General features: G+C 42.2%; 2 protein-coding genes across 10 annotated transcripts in view; one reads left to right on the forward strand and one right to left on the reverse strand.

Moving 5' to 3' along the window:
• The first annotated feature begins 32 nt into the window (after positions 1-32).
• Positions 33-8,245, forward strand: PGM3 (phosphoglucomutase 3). 2 transcript variants are annotated; one of them, XM_071443976.1, is made up of 13 exons: positions 33-341; positions 616-821; positions 1,514-1,698; positions 2,012-2,079; positions 2,383-2,516; positions 2,672-2,867; positions 3,687-3,844; positions 4,255-4,338; positions 4,969-5,067; positions 5,385-5,501; positions 5,654-5,776; positions 6,514-6,687; positions 7,275-8,245. In XM_071443976.1, the coding sequence occupies exons 2-13, from the start codon at positions 618-620 to the stop codon at positions 7,359-7,361; spliced, it is 1,629 nt and encodes a 542-aa protein (XP_071300077.1). In that variant the 5' UTR covers positions 33-341; positions 616-617; the 3' UTR covers positions 7,362-8,245. The 2 variants fall into 2 exon arrangements, with proteins under 2 accessions (XP_071300077.1, XP_071300087.1); XM_071443986.1 differs by lacking the exon at positions 33-341 and having other exon boundaries at positions 359-821.
• DOP1A (DOP1 leucine zipper like protein A) overlaps positions 6,835-17,246 on the reverse strand; it is a 62,827-nt gene continuing 52,415 nt past the window's right edge. For 4 of the 8 annotated variants that reach the window (XM_071443923.1, XM_071443930.1, XM_071443904.1 and 1 more), the window contains 6 exons: positions 16,369-16,505; positions 15,035-15,090; positions 13,965-14,129; positions 12,912-13,041; positions 10,948-11,007; positions 6,835-8,833 (listed from right to left, as the gene is read on the reverse strand). In XM_071443923.1, the coding sequence (XP_071300024.1) occupies positions 8,528-8,833; positions 10,948-11,007; positions 12,912-13,041; positions 13,965-14,129; positions 15,035-15,090; positions 16,369-16,505 (854 nt within the window). In that variant the 3' untranslated portion in view covers positions 6,835-8,527. Of the gene's footprint in view, positions 8,834-10,947; positions 11,008-12,911; positions 13,042-13,964; positions 14,130-15,034; positions 15,091-16,368; positions 16,506-17,246 lie in introns of those variants that run through there. The other 4 variants (XM_071443952.1, XM_071443962.1, XM_071443939.1 and 1 more) reach the window with 2 other exon arrangements.

Below are 17,246 nucleotides of genomic sequence, written 5' to 3' on the forward strand. Positions count from 1 at the left end.
TCCGGCGGGATCGCGCCCCACCCATCCCGTCCCATCCCACTCATCCCGTCCCGCCCCACCCGTCCCCCACGTCCCGTCCCGTCCCGTCCCAGCCCGTGCGTCCCCGCGCCGTCGCCGGGGGTCCCGAGGGAAGCAGCCGTGCAGGGGGCGCGTGTCTGGCCGGCCCCGCCCGCCCGGCCTGGTGTCCGAGTGCCGGTGCGCACGGAGCCGCGCCCGGGGCAGCATCCCGGGGACACCGCTGGGGCCGCCCTGCAAGCGCCTGGCGAGGCAGGACTCGCTGCTTTGGGCTCGGCAATCAGTGCATAGAGCCGCGGCCGAGCGCTCGGGCGGCTGATGTCACGGTGAGAAACGGGAAGCGCCGCTGCGGGAACTTGTTCGAATCCCTGGGTCCGGACTGGGAATCCTGGCTCTCCCTGGATCCAGACTGGGCATCCTGGCTCTCCTCGCCTCGTCCCTCCGTGATCTGCGTGTGTCTGATCCCGCTGTTTATCCGCTGCTCTCCGGGCAGCGTGGAGGCTCCTTCCCGGTGCTGGTGCCAGGGCATTGCTGGCAGCGCTCCGGAGCTCCCAGCCGCTTGTCCCCTCTCACTGCCATCCGTGTCCCTTCCTTCCCTAGGGATGGATTCCGAAGCCCTTAGGAAGTTGTCGGCCCTGCACCCCCGGCCTCCCGGGCTGACCCTGCACTACGGCACGGCCGGGTTCCGCAGCGCGGCCCAGCACCTGGACCACGTCGTGTTCCGCATGGGGATCCTGGCCGCCCTCCGCTCCAAAGCCGTGACAGCGACCATTGGCATCATGGTCACGGCGTCTCACAACCCTGAAGTAAGGGAGGACTGCCCTCTCCTCAAACAGGCCACCGGTGCGGTGGAATGATGTGAAGTGCTTTGGTAGAAGGGTGGAAAGATGTGATCAGTTTGTTGGAATTAAAGCTCATCATAGCACGGAGAGAACCAGACCCTGAAGACTCTAGGACCTGCTTAAAGCATTCAGCCTGCTCCCTGTAAATACAGCCTCTGGTCTAGCTGAAGATATTTTTCCCCTGTACACAAAAGCAGGATTTTTTCTCATGTGGAAATGGTGTAACACAGGAAGCATTTCATGTTGCAATTTAACTTTCTAATGTTGGGGAGCTAGGAGTAACATTGAGAAGAGAAGAACCTTTGAGTAAAATCTGTAAGCTTTAAAAATAAACATGCAAATGCAGCGATTACAAATCAGGCATTTAGACTTTTGCTGCTGTGGAGCATTGAAGGTTATTAGAATCTCCTCTTGTGTAATTTTAATGTCGAATGAATTTCACACCAAAATTATAAGGGAGAAAGAGTTGGTTGCTTAGTATGCTTGTTATAGTGGTTCTTTGGGGAGGTTTAAATAAACAGCTAAGCTATTGCATCCCAGAAGTTCTCCACTTTTAAAAAGCAATGTGACTGAACCATGTGTCTGTCTTCAAAAAGATTTTATTAGTTCCCCACTTTTAGATTTACTATTTTTTGTTCTTTTGTTTTTCTGCTAAGGAAGACAATGGTGTAAAGCTGGTTGATCCTCTTGGAGAAATGCTGCACCCTTCCTGGGAAGAGTATGCCACACAACTAGCAAATGCAGAGGAGCAAGAATTACAGAAGGTGATAACTGAGATCTGCCAAAAAGCAGCAGTGAACCTGCACAAAGATGCCTCGGTTTTTATTGGTAGAGACACCAGGTAATGACAAAAGGCTGTAGCTATATTCTGCTCTTATGGAAGTACCAGTGCTGTCTTCAGGGGAGTTGTGTGGGCACTGTGTGGTGTCACCTGTGCCCAGCCTTTTATATGTGTTTGCAATCCCTGAGGGTGTTGGATTTCAAACTTTATTGGGAATTGCCTACAGCAGGGAAAGGTTTGGATTTCTTCACAGTGAGTCTAAATCTCGTGGCAGGAAGCTTGTAGAGTCTTCCACACACATGTGCTTCCTTCCCATAGAGTCCACAGATGAATGCCTTTGCCAGGGTAATCAGATGTACTTGTTGTTTTCCAGGCCAAGCAGCAAGAAGCTGTCCCAGTCAGTTATAGATGGTATCCAGGTTCTAGGTGGTCAGTACCATGGTAGGTTACACTTCTGCAATTCTAATCTCATTTCAAGTATTTTTATGTAAATGTGACTCCTTTATGCAGCCCTAGGGCAACAGCCCAGACACATTTCCATCCTTGCTTGTGCCAGTTTTATTTCAGGGTGGTTGTATGGCTTTCATGCAAGGCAGGGCAGGGGAGGGTTATGTTTTCATAAGACAAAATTGAAAAAATCCATAGGTGTTTCCTGTACTGCACTTGTCTGTTTACTGTAAAACTTTCAAGCAGCAATTAATTTGCAATTCTATTCTGAGTATTGTTCCTTTTATTTCACACTAGATTATGGTCTGGTGACAACACCACAGCTCCACTACATGGTCTGCTGTCAAAACACCCAAGGGCAGTATGGGAAAGCAACACTGGAAGGTTATTATGAAAAACTCTCCAAAGCTTTTATGGAAGTGATAAAACAGGTGAATAGTAGGTGTTGTCTTCTTCATGCAAACGTACAAAATTAATCTCTTCTGTTTGTTAGCCTGTTTGGGCCTGAAGTTTCTAATTGAGCATGCTCTAGGTGTGGTTTCTCTAGGGTAATGGTTCACTTTGCCCCTTCTTCCCTTGCACTAAGTCTCACTGCTCCGGAGAGTTTCAGAGGCACCTGAAGATTGACTGTGCCAATGGAGTAGGAGCCCTGAAACTGTCAGAAATGAAGCCCTACTTTCCACAAGAGGTGCTATTCCACATATATAATGATGGAACCAAGGAGAAACTCAATCACTTATGTGGTGCAGATTTTGTGAAAGTTCACCAGAAACCACCTGGAGGTAAGTAGTCAGTAATTTTATGTTGCTTTACCTCCTCTGCAGGGTCTGGCAAGGGTCCACATCCTTGGGTAAGTGGAGCTCCCTGTTTCTTACTAAGTGACTGCATGAATGGTTCTCCTTGTGCAATGGAAAGAGGGAATAGCCTGGCCAGGTTTGGCACATCTCTGTTAGTGTGAACTGCTTGGAGGAGCACAGCATCTCTCTGACTGGCTGAAATATGTTTGGCAGTCTCTTCTGAATGTTAAGCTGGCAGAGTCCAAAGATCAGTCAGGACTGGCTTAGTGCTATTTATTTTACTTCCCTTTGCATTATGAAGAAACACTTTTCCGGGTTCCTGCAGAAGGGCTGGGTTAATTAACAGCTCAGTGCCAGCTGACTCATTGACAGAAACCAGTGAGGAAAAGATTTCAGTCCATTTTCTGAGAATTGTATAAAAGCAAAGCCCTGAACTGGGAGAGCAGGCTGGTTTGGATATGCGATTTTGTGAGGCTAAACTGAGTTCTCCATTGGACAGCTGTCTTCTCACTGCAGCTGCTGGCCAAATCTGAACATCAAGATATGGTGCTGCTTCCCCTTCCCACGCTGGTTGTGTACTGGAGAAATGCAGTTCTGGGAGCAGCACAGTGGCAGGACCTGCTGGGGATGGATGCTTGTGCCTCCTGTCTGGATCCTGGCTTTAACTGTGCCTCAGTGGAGTCATTTGTATGCAGATCTGTGCTCTGAAAAGAAAATGTATTTTCCTAATCACTCACTGAAATAAATTACCTGGTTTTGTTTCTTTTCCTGTCTTTAACTTGCATTTGTATCTCTGTGCACTAGGGCTGGACATGAAGCCCAATGAGAGATGCTGCTCATTTGATGGTGATGCAGATAGAATTGTTTATTATTATAAGGACACAGCTGGCCATTTTCACCTGATTGATGGAGATAAAATAGCAACTTTAATTAGTATCTTCCTAAAAGAACTTCTTGCCAAGGTAACTCTAACATATGAAATGAATGCTGGCATTTTAATTTTTAAAGTATAAAATAGTCTAAGGAAGCTGTGTTGCTTGGTATGTGGTCTCTCTACATCTACCTAAAGTGAACCAGCTTTAAAAAGAGATCAGTCCTGTACCTCAGTGCTGTGGCCAAAAAGGGGTTTGGAAAGTCTAAGCTTGAAGAGCTGCTTCAGCCAAACCCAAGAAAAGTCAATATGGAATGTACAAATACTTGAACAGAATTCTTGTTTTTTACAGCTACAGAAGTTCTCAGTGAGCTGGTGCCTCCCTCTAGTACCCAGGAGTTTTAATTGTACATTTAAAAGTTCTGATTATCTTTCCATTTATCCATTGTGTTTGGCTGTGTGCCTATTGGACAGTAAAACTTGCTTTATTGGTTTGCTCAGGTGAAACAGGACTTCAAGATGGCAGTGGTACAAACAGCATACGCCAATGGGAATTCAACACGCTACCTCCAGGAAACACTGAAGGTATTCTCCGTGTTTTTCCTAGGTAGTTTACATTTTTTTATTTTAAAAGTAAATGTACTGTAATGTGATTGCTAGGAAAATTAAAATCAAGCAAAAATAAATTACTCTTTCAAACCTCCAGTAGTGACTAAATTCTTGGTGGCAAAAGAGATACAAAAGGGCAGAGCTTAAAAAGTTCTAGTCAGCTTTTATTAATTTTAAAAGTGTTTAATTAAATCCCTTGGTACTTAAACAAACTGAGGACTTTATAGCTTTGCAACTAAGTGAGTGAGTAGAGGCTCCTTGATACTTTGACACTGATTCATTTCCTGCAGCAAGCTAAATGTTCAGGAATTGAGGGAAGGTATTATTTCTGTTTGTATGTGAATCTAGTGTGTTCCCTGAAGCTATAAACTAAATTGGATTTTTCTAGGTTTGGAGTTTATTTCTTTAATTAGCCTTTATTTCTCACAGGAATAAATATTTTTTAATTGGGTCTGCAGAAATAGTGGAGCATTTTAGCTCGGGGGCCTCAGTGGCCATGAAACAGGGGTTAGTTTGTAACAGTCCTTGCAGGCTGGTGCTCAGTTCCAGCCTGCTGAGGTGAGTCTGTAACCTTGCTGTCATTCTCTGCACACCCTTGGCCTGCAGGTCCCTGTGCACTGTGTCAAAACAGGAGTGAAACACTTGCACCACAAGGCCCAGGAGTTTGATGTGGGTGTTTATTTTGAGGCAAACGGACATGGCACAGTAAGTATGAGCAGGTAATCCATATGATCAGCCACTAGGCACAAAATTTTAGTTAAATTACCTGGAGAAGGAGGTCTTCTCACTCTCTGCTTAGTTTTATAAACAAGACTTTTTCTTCCTGTTTGAAGATAGACTTCTTTACTCCTTTTGTCTTTATCACAGCATTGCCACCAGCTCCTCTGTGCTTTGTGGGGGGATGGGAATTCATGGTAGCGAACTTTAATGATGGCTATTTGGGCTTAGATGGTAAAAGTTTTGTCCTCACTACTGCATATATCCTGGTTTCATCTTGACAAGCTCTTATCTTTTTCTTCTAGGTCCTGTTTAGTAAAGCTGCTGAAACTAAAATTCGACAGCTGGTAAAAGAGGAGAAAGATAATGAGAAAAGAGAAGCAGCAAAGATGCTTGAAAACATGATTGACCTGATTAACCAGGTAAAAACTGAGGGTACTGGAGCACGGTGTTGGCAGGGTTAGCCAGTTTGTGAGCTCCTGTCAGGCTGCTGCTGGGGACTGCTGGAGGGTTCCTGATGAAGTGCTGCCTCCCTGTGCTCTCTGCTGCAGTGTTTTTCCCTCCCTGTTGGCAGACTGTTGGCGATGCTGTGTCGGACATGCTGGTGATCGAGGCAATCCTGGCTCTGAAGGGTCTGAGCGTGCAGCAGTGGGACGCCCTCTACACCGACCTTCCCAATCGGCTGCTCAAGGTCCAGGTGAGATACCAGCCACACTGGCTCAGGCCACAGCAGCCTCAGGGGGCCTGCTCACAGCATCTTTTGCCTGCTTTTATTTTAAAGCTGAAACAGACTATGAAAGGGCAGAAATAGGCCAAAGAAACTGAGAAAAAACCTGAAGGAGGGACAAGAATTTCACTTGGACTAAAATAGAAATATGACTTTAAAAATATTAAATAATAGCCAACTATGTTAAATAGAAAAACCTGACCAAAACTCTTCAAATTTTAACTTAAGAATAAATTCCAACTTTCAAATTAGAAAAATCCTGTTTTTTCTAAGGCCTCTGCCTGCTGGACAGCTGGCTTTTTCTTTTTGTGCCACTTTGTATAACTTGAATGTTCAAGCTCTTGCTTCTGTATCCTTTCAGCATTCTGACAAAGCTTGAGCAGAAGGTGCCATGTGGCAGCATTCTGTTAGACACAGTACGGAAGCTCTGGGCTCTATTTGAACTGGAGGAAACTATTTAAGTTTCTGATCTACTGAGAGAAGCTGTAGCTTCACTTCAAGCTGACCAAGAAGGCATGTTCAGACCTGACCCTTTTTTAAAAAAGGGGCAGCTGACGCCTCTCAAGACTTGGTTAGCAGATGCTGCAGGGATCCTGCAGCCCCCAAGTGTCTGAGTAGCCTTTAGCAGCTCCCAAACTGAACTCCTTCTCCAGGCAGCACGACATAGCCAGCCCTGAATTTGTCTTATCCTGTTTGTGATGCCACAGGTGGCAGACAGGCGTGTTATTGACACAACAGATGCAGAAAGGCGAGCACTGACGCCCCCGGGGCTGCAGGAGAAAATCGATGCCCTTGTGAAGAAGTACAAACTGTCCCGGGCGTTTGTCCGTCCGTCGGGAACAGAGGACGTCGTCAGGATCTATGCTGAAGCAGACACACAGGTCAGAGCTTGACTCATTTATGGCCTTGTTCACATGAAACAATCTTCTGCCTAGCAGGGGGTGATGAAGGAAGTCTGCTTCCATACTTGTCATTTAATCACACTTAACAAATGCTTAATTTGGAAAAAAGACTGTGATCACAAAAAGTCACTTTGGATTTTCTTTTATTTAGAAAAGTAATGTTTAATGTTCTCAATGTTTATCTTCAAAATGAAAATATAAATGTTTATAAAGGCAGATTTAACACCAGATGATTTTGAAAAGACAACCAGCCTTCTGAGAGCTCAGGGTTAAGAAGAAAGTTACCAAAGCAGTCCTTAACTACACAATTTCATAAGAGGCAAAATAGAAAAAAAATTCTGGCTGCTGTTAAGTTAGTCCAGATCTGAACTTAAAGGTGACAGCAAAAGCAGTGGTTTTGCTCTCCCCACTTCACATGCTCCTACCTGCTTTTCATGATGGCAGTAGCTGGTGGAGCAATATAGGGAACACAACAGTTCCAGGAAAATGCTTGCCATAATATCATGTATTTGCTCCATTCTTCTGATGCTGACAGCAGCATAACTAACTTTTCCAACATTCCACAGGAGAATGCAGATGCACTCGCCCATGAAGTGAGCCTGGCTGTTTTCCACCTCGCTGGTGGAAAAGGAGCACCACCCCAGCCTATATAATGAATGGAGTTAAAGCACACAACTTCCCTTATCTTTTAATATCATTTTTTTTACCATGTGCTGCTGTGCACAGAGCCAGCCCTTCCTGGGAGTAGTAAGGATTGATCAGAACTGAGTGTAATATCACTCTGCTTATTCTTAACCTCCTTTATCAACTTACCTCTAAATGAGATGCTCTTGCTGTTGAATGTTCCCCTCCCCGAGTTTGTCTAACTTCTTGACAAGCCCTGGCCATGTCCAGAAGGAATTCTGCCCTTCCCTGCCCCAGCTTAGTTCATTGTCACTTTGTGCCTGACCTCCAACACCCACACCCTCAGAGCACTGGCCATGGCTGCATGACCAGAGCTCTGCTGTGACTGTGCTCACAGTGGCTGCTGCAGGATCATCATCCCCACCTTCCCCCCAGGAGCCCAATCAGCTGTGGGCAAACAGTGTAAGACAGAGGCTGTCACTCATCTTCAGATTCAGTTCACCTCATTTTGAGGGGGGAACAATATAAGGAAAAAGAATATTTGCAAATAATAATCTATTATTGCAATATTATCTTCATTAGATACTTTATGACATGATTTAGAAAGTGATTTGCAGTAATAGTATTTATAATCACACTTGAGAGGGAAGGGTTAGAGACAAATTTGTCTTCTGTGGCCTTAACTGCTCCCCAGCACCATGAAGGAGCTGGGCCAACAGGATGCAATGTTTTAAACACACCAGTATCCTCCTTGGCATACTTTGGTTCAGGGTGTCTACCTCTGACAAACAGTTCATTGTAGTACTGCTTTAACTCCTGCCATAATAGCATTTTACAGGTTATTAAATAAGCACAAGTTCCAATAGATCTTAAAAAAAAAAGACAAAAATAAACTGGAAACAAATTGAAAAAATGTGCACCTTGTATTTTTTTTTTCATTTTTTTAAAGACAGAACTCAAGACAACAAAACATTTACTGTAAATAGTAGGCACCATAATCAATATGAGCCACCAATATTTAAACTTGATTCAGGCCACATCCAGAACTTCTCTTATTTACAAATATTTAACTTAAATACAACATTAAGTATTTCATTACATACAAAATAAGAAAAGAATACTATACAACTGGGAAAGATACAGTAGTTCATTTAGATAGTTACACTACATATAGGCTGAGTAGTACCAGTTTGGTTCATGATTTTATGACACCTTCCAGAAAATCCTTCTCAACCATTTCTTCTATCTTCTGTCTTGCTTTGCTGGAGAAGGTCTTGAGGTTCTCCATTTTTATGTCCTTACTTGGAAAACAGTTGGGGTAAAGGACAGGGCTCCCTGAGTGTCCAACACATCTGCTTGTCACTTTGCTGTTAAAAACTTGGCTGAGTACATTGAAGAAAGGCAAGAGCTGCTCAATGCTGCGAACGGTGTAGATGGTTAAAAGCAAGTGACCTGGTTCCCAGCTTAGTGTTTTCCCTGAGCCATCCTCCTCTGGGTTTTTCTGCAAATATAGAGACATGGGAAATAATGCAGGACAAAACATTAAAAGCACAGGTGAAAACAAAAGACTAATGTATAATATAGTACTTTTCTAAAGTCCAAAACCATTTGTCCTATCCACAAAAGACACCAATGCTGAAGTGGAGCTTCCAAAGCTGGTCCTCTGCTCCCCCTCACCACAGCCTGCAGAGGCAATGCTTGGGAGTGTTCAGGTGGCAGTCAGCTGATGCTCATGGAAGAGTCACAGTGAGCATTCAAGTCCAACACCTCAGCCCAGGGCTGTCCCAAAGCAAGGCAGCCCCCACCACGCAGCCCTGTGGAGCTGCTCCCAGGCAGCATCCTGTGGGCAACACAAATGGCCCAAGCTGGTGACAGCTGAAGTTCTGAGCTACTTTAGCTGCTTTCCAAAGCAGGCTCCTCTCTGGTGACACACACTCACTTCACCAGCTGATACTGCCAGCATCCCAAAGGAGGTTAAAATAGATCCAAAGCATTTTCACTTTGCAGCTTGAGATCAGAGTTTTTGGGAAGGGCAAAAAGCAGTGCTATTATTAGTATCACAAATAACACACACAGACATTCTGAGAAACACTTGAAGTTGTTCTCAAAGGAAAATGGCTCAGTTACTCATTGTGTATTCTCAGAAGAACTCAGTTATTATGTTCCTTCCATTTCATGGGGGGAATGTCAAAGGAAAGAATTTCAGGAACCCCACAAGCAAAGGCAGCAGTCACACACCAGATGCCCACCAGCAGCAGCACACTGCTGTAACCCTGCTTAGGGCTGCCTTGAATATCTGCATATGAAGTACCTGAGCACCAGCATCCAGATTGTCATACAGTTCTTCCCTATTTCCTTTATCTCTGAGTCAAAAACCATACTCAAATCTAGACACTAAGGTACTATCACCACTAGAAACACCTTGTTTGTACTGTTACTGACAAACCAGTACAGAGAGCTTCTACCATGAAGGAGAATTCCAGCAGTATTGGATTTTATTCTGCAAAGAAGGAGAAAAGAAGCACAAAAGTCCTCACCAAGAAGAGCCACCTGTGGATCCACCCCTGTCCCACTGCCCTGGTAGCACCTATGGCTGAGGCAGGGGGTCCACTTGGTAATGAAAGAATAATGAAGGGGAAAGGACAGCAATGGGAGCAGAGGATAAGGTAAGGATCACTGATTGCACAGCCTTTGAGCAAATAGATTTTTTTCAAGACATGATACTTAAACAAATACAGGTTTTACCCTTTAAATGAAGCAACTATCCTGCAACTGAGAAGCCTACAGGGCATCCATTTTGCAAACCCCAATTAGGTTTAAATTCAGTATGAATGTATCTGGGGGCTTGGCTCCCTGCCACAGGAGACCACTATTTGAGCTTTACAAGTCTTCTGAAAAGAAAGGCTCACACCAAACCACAGCAACAGGAAGACTAAATTTCCAATACAAAAGGAGTTGTTGATGCCTCCTTCTTTAAATGAAGCTACTATTTTTTAGAGTTTCTCCTTAAAAAAACTTATAATTGTATCTAGGAGGAGAAGTTTCTTACATACTGTTTCTGTACAATGCTTAGCATTACCCAGTGGTGACAGGATGTGCCCCCAGCACACAGCAAGTGTCAGTGTCACACAGCAGCCAACCAAATGGGGTGCATGTGCAAATTCCAGCTCTGAGCAATGAAATACAACCTTCCAAGCCATTGCCTCATGGCAGTATGGCTAGGCAAACACCACTAATTCCATGGATGCTTCAAACAACAGTTAATTTGATGGAGACCAACCAGGGATTGTGTGTTTCACACCTGCGGTTTGACAAAAATTATTCTACAATTTAATTTTATAATGATTTGCAATCATAATTCTTCTTAGAACTAACATCAGCTTTTTGTAATATATTTTGTACAGGAAACCAAATTTAAAACTTTGCAATTTTTTAAATTAAAGTTATCTGTAAAAATAAGCGTTCTTATACCTCAAAAGTCTCTCAGCTTTGTTCTATAACAAATCTGATCTCTCTTAGTTCTTACTGAATGCTAAATAGTGCCCAGGGCCTTGAGGTGATGGTATTATTATGGCAAGCTTGTTTCACAACTCAAGCATCAAAGGCCACCCTCACCTGATGCTTGGCCATCTCCATTCCCTCCAAAACCACCGTCTTAAAGTCCTCCTGTTTGTCCTGTGGAAGGAAAGAGGAGAACTTTCAGACTGCATTTCAAATATGAGAAGAATACTCTGCCATGAAGGCCATGCAGTTGCTTGGTTGGGTGCTGTGCTTCAGCTAGAAACATCACCCACCCCAACAAATCTGTCATCCAGAAATGGCAGACTCAAGCTAGAGTGGCCAAGACACTACTAGAGAAAACCAGCACTGCCAGTTTGTGCCTCTGTTTATTTCCAGCACTGCCAAAGGAGGTTTTTAAGCACATTTCCCTCAGATAACAGAGCTTGAGCAACACCATACTACATGAATCTAAACATGAGTCAGAATGCCCTGAAGGAAAATAAGGATCCACTCAATTTTTGCAGTTATTTTCTAAGAAAACCCCACAGCTATATGTAATAGTATTCTCCTCTGTATAAAGAGGAAATGGCCTGAAGGAAATATTCATTATCTCGTGTTTATCTCATCATTATACACCTACCTATGGTTCAGTGTGCAACTGCTGCCATGACTAAGGGGTTCCAGAAATTCCAAGAAGTTTTCTGAATCGTTGAAGCATACTGTGGGAGTCCTGACTTCAGGCATCTATCTCAGCATACAGTACTTACCAGCAGCATGTATATTTATAAATCACACATGATGTATAAATTCATGCACAGAGATTACTTGGAGTGTGAAAACTTTCTAACAGATACTACATTGAACAGCAGGGTTAGAGGCTATGCCTGAGGAGCAGGCAGTTAAGACTCATTCCTCCTTTATACATGCAAGAAGAGAAATTTAGTCTCATCTTCATGGTTCAAAAAAATTATAAAATGCAAAATGCAGATATGCTTCAGACACTAGTTTTGTCCCCCATAATTGTGAGCCTTGCTTCAATAGTTCAGATCTGCCTGCAACTAAGTGATCCCTAAATTTAATGTAGCCACTTGTATCTCAGCAGTAGTTCCTTTAACTCACTGAAGACATTAGAGACTGTAAATGCAGTAGCTACAGAGATTTGCCACTGTTACAGACCTGACAAAGCCATCTACACAGAGAAACCTGAGAATAAAACTTCAAAACTTTCTGCCATATGGGTTTGCACTTCCTCCCTGCTTCCCTGGCTCACCCATCAACATTTCCCAGTGAACTGCCCCCAGGGGTCTCTGTCCTCACAGCAGGAGCAGCAAAAATATCTGACAGTTCTTACTTGGTGGCAGCAGAAGGGATCTCCCTGGGACAGGGCTTGGCCAGCTTCCATTGGCTTCATCAGCAGATCAGGCCTCCAAGCCCATAAACTGGGGTTTAATAAATCCCATGCACCAACATAATGACAGCCCTCATTCTGCTCCCACTCTACCAACTGTGCAGCCAAGATTTCCCCAGAACTGTTTCTGCCTTCTTCTGTTCATCACAGTCCAAGCCTCTGCTCAGTCTCAACACTCTTATTTCTGTCATGTTTAAGAATGCAACAGTTTTTTAAAATTTTTGATTGTTATTAACAAAACTGGTTTTCTACTTCAAAAAAGTAGGTAGTCAGACTAGTATCTTCATATATGACTGGCTGTCTGAAAGTGATTTTATGTTAAGTGTTTATTTTATTATCAGATAATGGAGCATATTTTACTTTTTATTTAAATAATACTTTTAATTTAGAAATCCAAAGTCAGTGATCATAATAATTTTAACCATAGCAGGTTATAAATTTTTCTGTGGTTTGTTTGATTCATTTTGGGGCTTTTTTGTTTGTTTGTTTTCTATACTTCCATGTGTTTTTTGCCTGACTTGAGATTCCTTCAGCTGGAATCTCCTACACCAGAAAAAATCCTTTCCATTCTTCATTGTTAAAAAAAATTAAAATATTCAAACCCAAACACTGCTGTGTGTTACTGTACATGAAACCTTTCAGTGAAAAGCAAAAGAAAAAAGCACCATACCTTTGCTTTTTTCCGCAGCAGCTTTGCCAGGCGCACCACGTAGGGCTTGAATTCCCTCTGATGTGTTCCTTGTCTTCGGACTTCCAAGCCTGAATCATCTGATGCTTCTGGAATAAAAGCCCAACGATACCTGCCATGAGATAACACAAGCAGATGTTATCCATACTGAACATGCAGGCTCTTCTGAGCAATCAAAAATATGAGTGGATGAGGAAATCTGGTGAAGTATCAGAGACCATCACAAGAAAAAAATAAATGACAAAAATGTTCAACATTAGATTTAGAAATACTACAGGGCACAATCTGACACAGTGTGCACAAATCCTTCCAGTCTCCAACCCACATGAGTGTCTTTTAAACTGCAGGATAATTAGGGGTGACCAAATGTCTACAGAGCTGTGCCAGGACAGCAGCCCTCACACAGTCACCAGTGTGCAGTGTAAAGGAAGAGGCACGATACTTTCTTTTGTCCTTCGTGGCCTCTCATTCCCAGGATCTCCAGCAAATGCCACTGGTTTTGCATTCATTTTTTTCCCAATGGAACAGGATTGCAGAGGCACTGAGGAAGCAGTTTGTACCCACTACTGACCAATATTAATCTATGGGATCCCCTTTCTATGAAGGTTTGTTGCCACATTTTCCAGACAGACTGTGCAGGAGCAATTTAAGCAAGTCATGCTGAGATGACATGCAGTGCTCTGATTTCATGCATTACTCACTGAGATGGGTGGGTGTATTTTGAGTTCTTAGGCATTACTGCAACTAAGAACTTTAAAAACAAAATGCTTGAATAAATCACTACTACTAATGATCTCTCAAGTGTGGCAAATCTCTTGCCACAGGTGAAATCAAACCAGCTTGAACTAATTTGATATGCAGCATCATTTCCCCTGGGGGCCACTCAGATACTGTGAGGGAGTGAAGTATGGGCTGCCCTGGCTGAAGTCCAAAGAAAGAAGGGAAACAGAAAACCAAACACTTTTATACACTAGAATTTTACCAAGAGGCATGGAAAAACATCCAAAAACTTAAGTGACAACGTTTTCTACTCACATCTGAAATTGAGGCAGGTTTTCAGATGGTAAAGCTAGAGCCAAGTCCAGAAATTTGCAAGCAGACAAATACAGGTTCAGCCACCTCTGGCTGTTGTAGGATGTGGAAAAACCATTGCCACCTGTATAAGTTGTCTCCAAACCAGCAACAGATGGGCCAGAAGTTCTAAAATATATTATAGCAGGGAAGTGAGTCATAACAACCTTCTGCCACATTGAAAAATTTATTTTTCTTACTTGCCTTTACAAACACACAACTCTTTATTTACCAGCATTATCCTGAATTCATAAATCGAATCCCAACACAAGTCTGTGCCCTGAGTGCAGTTCTGTATGCATATATACAAATACATATATATATTATATGTGAGAAAATGTCAGTGTATAATGAATGTGTTGTACTGTATCTTATTCCCAGATATTTAAATTGTGAGGAAGTTTAAAATTGTCAGTCATGTTGATATTACTTCACTTGAGGCAAAACCTCTCCAAAAAACAAAACAAAACAAAAAACCTAGGAAAAAAGTGAGCAAAACTTGGGCAAATAACTCTGGCTCATTTAAGAAATCTGCCTCTGCTCCTAGAATTAACTGAAATTGGATCACACTGTATAGAAAATAGATGAGATAAAAATGGATAATAAAACAAGAAAAATTACCTACTTCACTTACCTAATAAGAGAAGGAACTATGCTTTCATTTAGACAAAGAAAAAGGTGCATCAGTCTTATTTAGAATAAGTGTATGACACAGAAAAGGTGTAAGTCATGCCACACATAATTTAATTGCAGCAGCAGTGCATTTTAGTCTGGCAGACATTGTAAGAACTCAGACACTTGTGTCTTATAATTTCCCTTAGTGATTTATGATCAATCTGACAGCACAACTTCTTTTGTTTTGTCCTGAACAGTCTGTCCCTGGTACTGCAGTCAGACTGAAGTAGCCTTTACTTGTCCTTCTCATTTGAGCTCAATAGCTCTAAGACAAAGTATTTTAAAGAATTACTTCACTCCCCATCAGCACAGCAAGGAATTTTTATAAAGTTAAACAAGCAGGAAGTTCATACATTTACCTGGAAATGTCTTCATCAGCAGTGAGCTCCTGTTCCATCAGTAAAAACACTTGCACCTGAAGATCAAATGCTACATTTCAATACCATTTTCAATGGACTGTGACTTGGGAAAGCCTGAGTAATAAGCCTTAGACAAATAGTTTGGAGCTTTATTTCCTTTCCTGTATGAGTGGACACTGGCACCTTAAAGCTCTCTCATCCCTTATATCTAACCTGAATAACACAAAGGACACAAGGAACTGTCTCTTTTATGGCCAGGAAAGTTCTCAAAGGCTAATCCCCTCCACTACCTAGAAAGACAGCAAGACCAAAACTAAATGAGAATAAAGGATTGTTTAATGGAGCAGGTCAGGCTCACGTGTGAATTCCCAGAAGCACCACAGTCCTGCTAGCTGAAAGTAGTTCCAAGACTGTGGTAACTTGTGTAAAGGCCAGGGCACAGCACAGGAGTCAGAAGACTACACTGAGTAGAATGGGTTTTCTAGTATTTGTACTATTGACAGGCTTAAAATTAAATACATCTATTGCTAAAACAACACACTTTAAAATCTTTTATATAGCTTTCCTCCTTCTATTGCTTGGATCTGTGGTTATTAAGGGGCTACATTAGGCATCTGCAGATTGAAAATATAATTAATCACAGCAATGATTCTGGTTTGCTTTCTCTGTTATTCAGTCCCTTGGGAACTCCTTGAATAGCAGGCTGAATGGATCACAGCATGCACCAACCATTCTCTTCCATTCCCACTGCCAAAGCTGAAACCCAAAAGAGTGTGTCAAACAGCCAACACAGGAGATTCTGCAGGCAGAAACTCTGAAAACAGGTATTTTCACTGTTTTGTTATGAAAAGTAAAATGAGAAAGAAGAAATCTGAGCCAAGCCTTGTATAAATCTAGTTACAACATTTAGTCACAATGTGAACTGAATGGTCATCAAGTGCCAATAAAACATTGATTCTGACTCCTATACATGGATTCTCATCCCCATTGCTGGAAGAAGAAACAGGGAACACTGAAAAAGAAGAGCAGGAGTGGGAGTGGTGGAGAGGGTACAGAAATTGAAGTAGGATTCAGTAGGGAACAATGAGGGCAAATGCAAATTTAATTCAGGAGACAGCTGAACAGCTGAAACAGTCTAAGCTAACAGATACTAAATTTCATCACAAAAAACAGACATCAGGACTATGAAAATAAGTCAGCTTTCAGTTTGTGGCCATTGCACATTTATTTGTACAATCTCTAGAAGAGATTTTATTAAAAATCTTGAGGAAGAATGAGGTTGTGTCTCAGATGTCCACCAGTCTTCTAAATAATGAATGACACCTGCAACTCACCAGTTCAGTGATCATGGTTGGCCAAAGTGAGGTAAGGTGCTGTGGAGACATTCTTAAGAGTAATACTCTGAAAAACAGGAACACTTGGGAATGAAGGGTGGGCACCTGTGGCAACCGGAGACTTTCTACCAGCCTTTCTGAAACAAAAAGCCAAGAAGGATCCCTCAGTTCAGAATAATTCCAATGAGAATTTTCTCCTTCCCTCCTTTACTCTCAATGTTAACTTTAAGTATCTGCCATGGTAGTGCTCCAGTACTTTACTGGTTTTATTCTGTCAACATGAAGAAATAACCACTCCACCAAAGAAGGAACAAAATAGAGAAACCTCTAAAGAGTGCAGTTGCCTATTTTGGGTAAGTTCTCTAGATAAATGCAATAGTGCATCTGGGAACTTTGCTTATCTTATGCAGAGTTTCACCAATTACCAGAGGAGGAGTTAACAGATTCCAAACAATACAAAATCATCCTGAACAACTCAGATGTATTATTGTTATTAAAACACTGCACCATCATAATACTTGAGAAATTACAAAGGGATTATATGATTTTATTGAATTATGATCACCTCTATATACAGAGGCAGACACAATGAAATTTTTCAGTCCAACCAGCACACATGCATGTTGCAGTTCAGACCAGTAAAATCACCTTATTCCATGAACATAGTAATCTCAGCTACTGAATCGACTGGAAATTAAAAGAAAAACAAAAAACAAAAAACCAACCAACAACCCAAATATTCTTAATTAAAATTAAATATAACTAAATTTAAAAAATAAATATAAACAAATAAAAAATAGATTCTAGAACAAACAAAACAAAAAAGTTGATGCAACTGATTTTCCATATAGGAGAAGAGACCAAAGTGTCCCTTTGGT

The sequence above is a fragment of the Agelaius tricolor genome, unplaced genomic scaffold (genome assembly GCF_023055355.1).
Source record: "Agelaius tricolor isolate 1412-34295 unplaced genomic scaffold, bAgeTri1.0.p SCAF_1, whole genome shotgun sequence".
Classification (NCBI taxonomy): Eukaryota; Metazoa; Chordata; class Aves; order Passeriformes; family Icteridae; genus Agelaius; species Agelaius tricolor.

Bases quoted from the DNA above. Each gene is read 5' to 3' on its own strand.
- PGM3 (XM_071443976.1), top strand. From the start codon at position 618: ATGGATTCCGAAGCCCTTAGGAAGTTGTCGGCCCTGCACCCCCGGCCT. The intron at 2,868-3,686 runs GTAAGTAGTCAG...TCTGTGCACTAG, and splicing joins TCACCAGAAACCACCTGGAG to GGCTGGACATGAAGCCCAAT. The intron at 5,068-5,384 runs GTAAGTATGAGC...TTTTTCTTCTAG, and splicing joins AGGCAAACGGACATGGCACA to GTCCTGTTTAGTAAAGCTGC.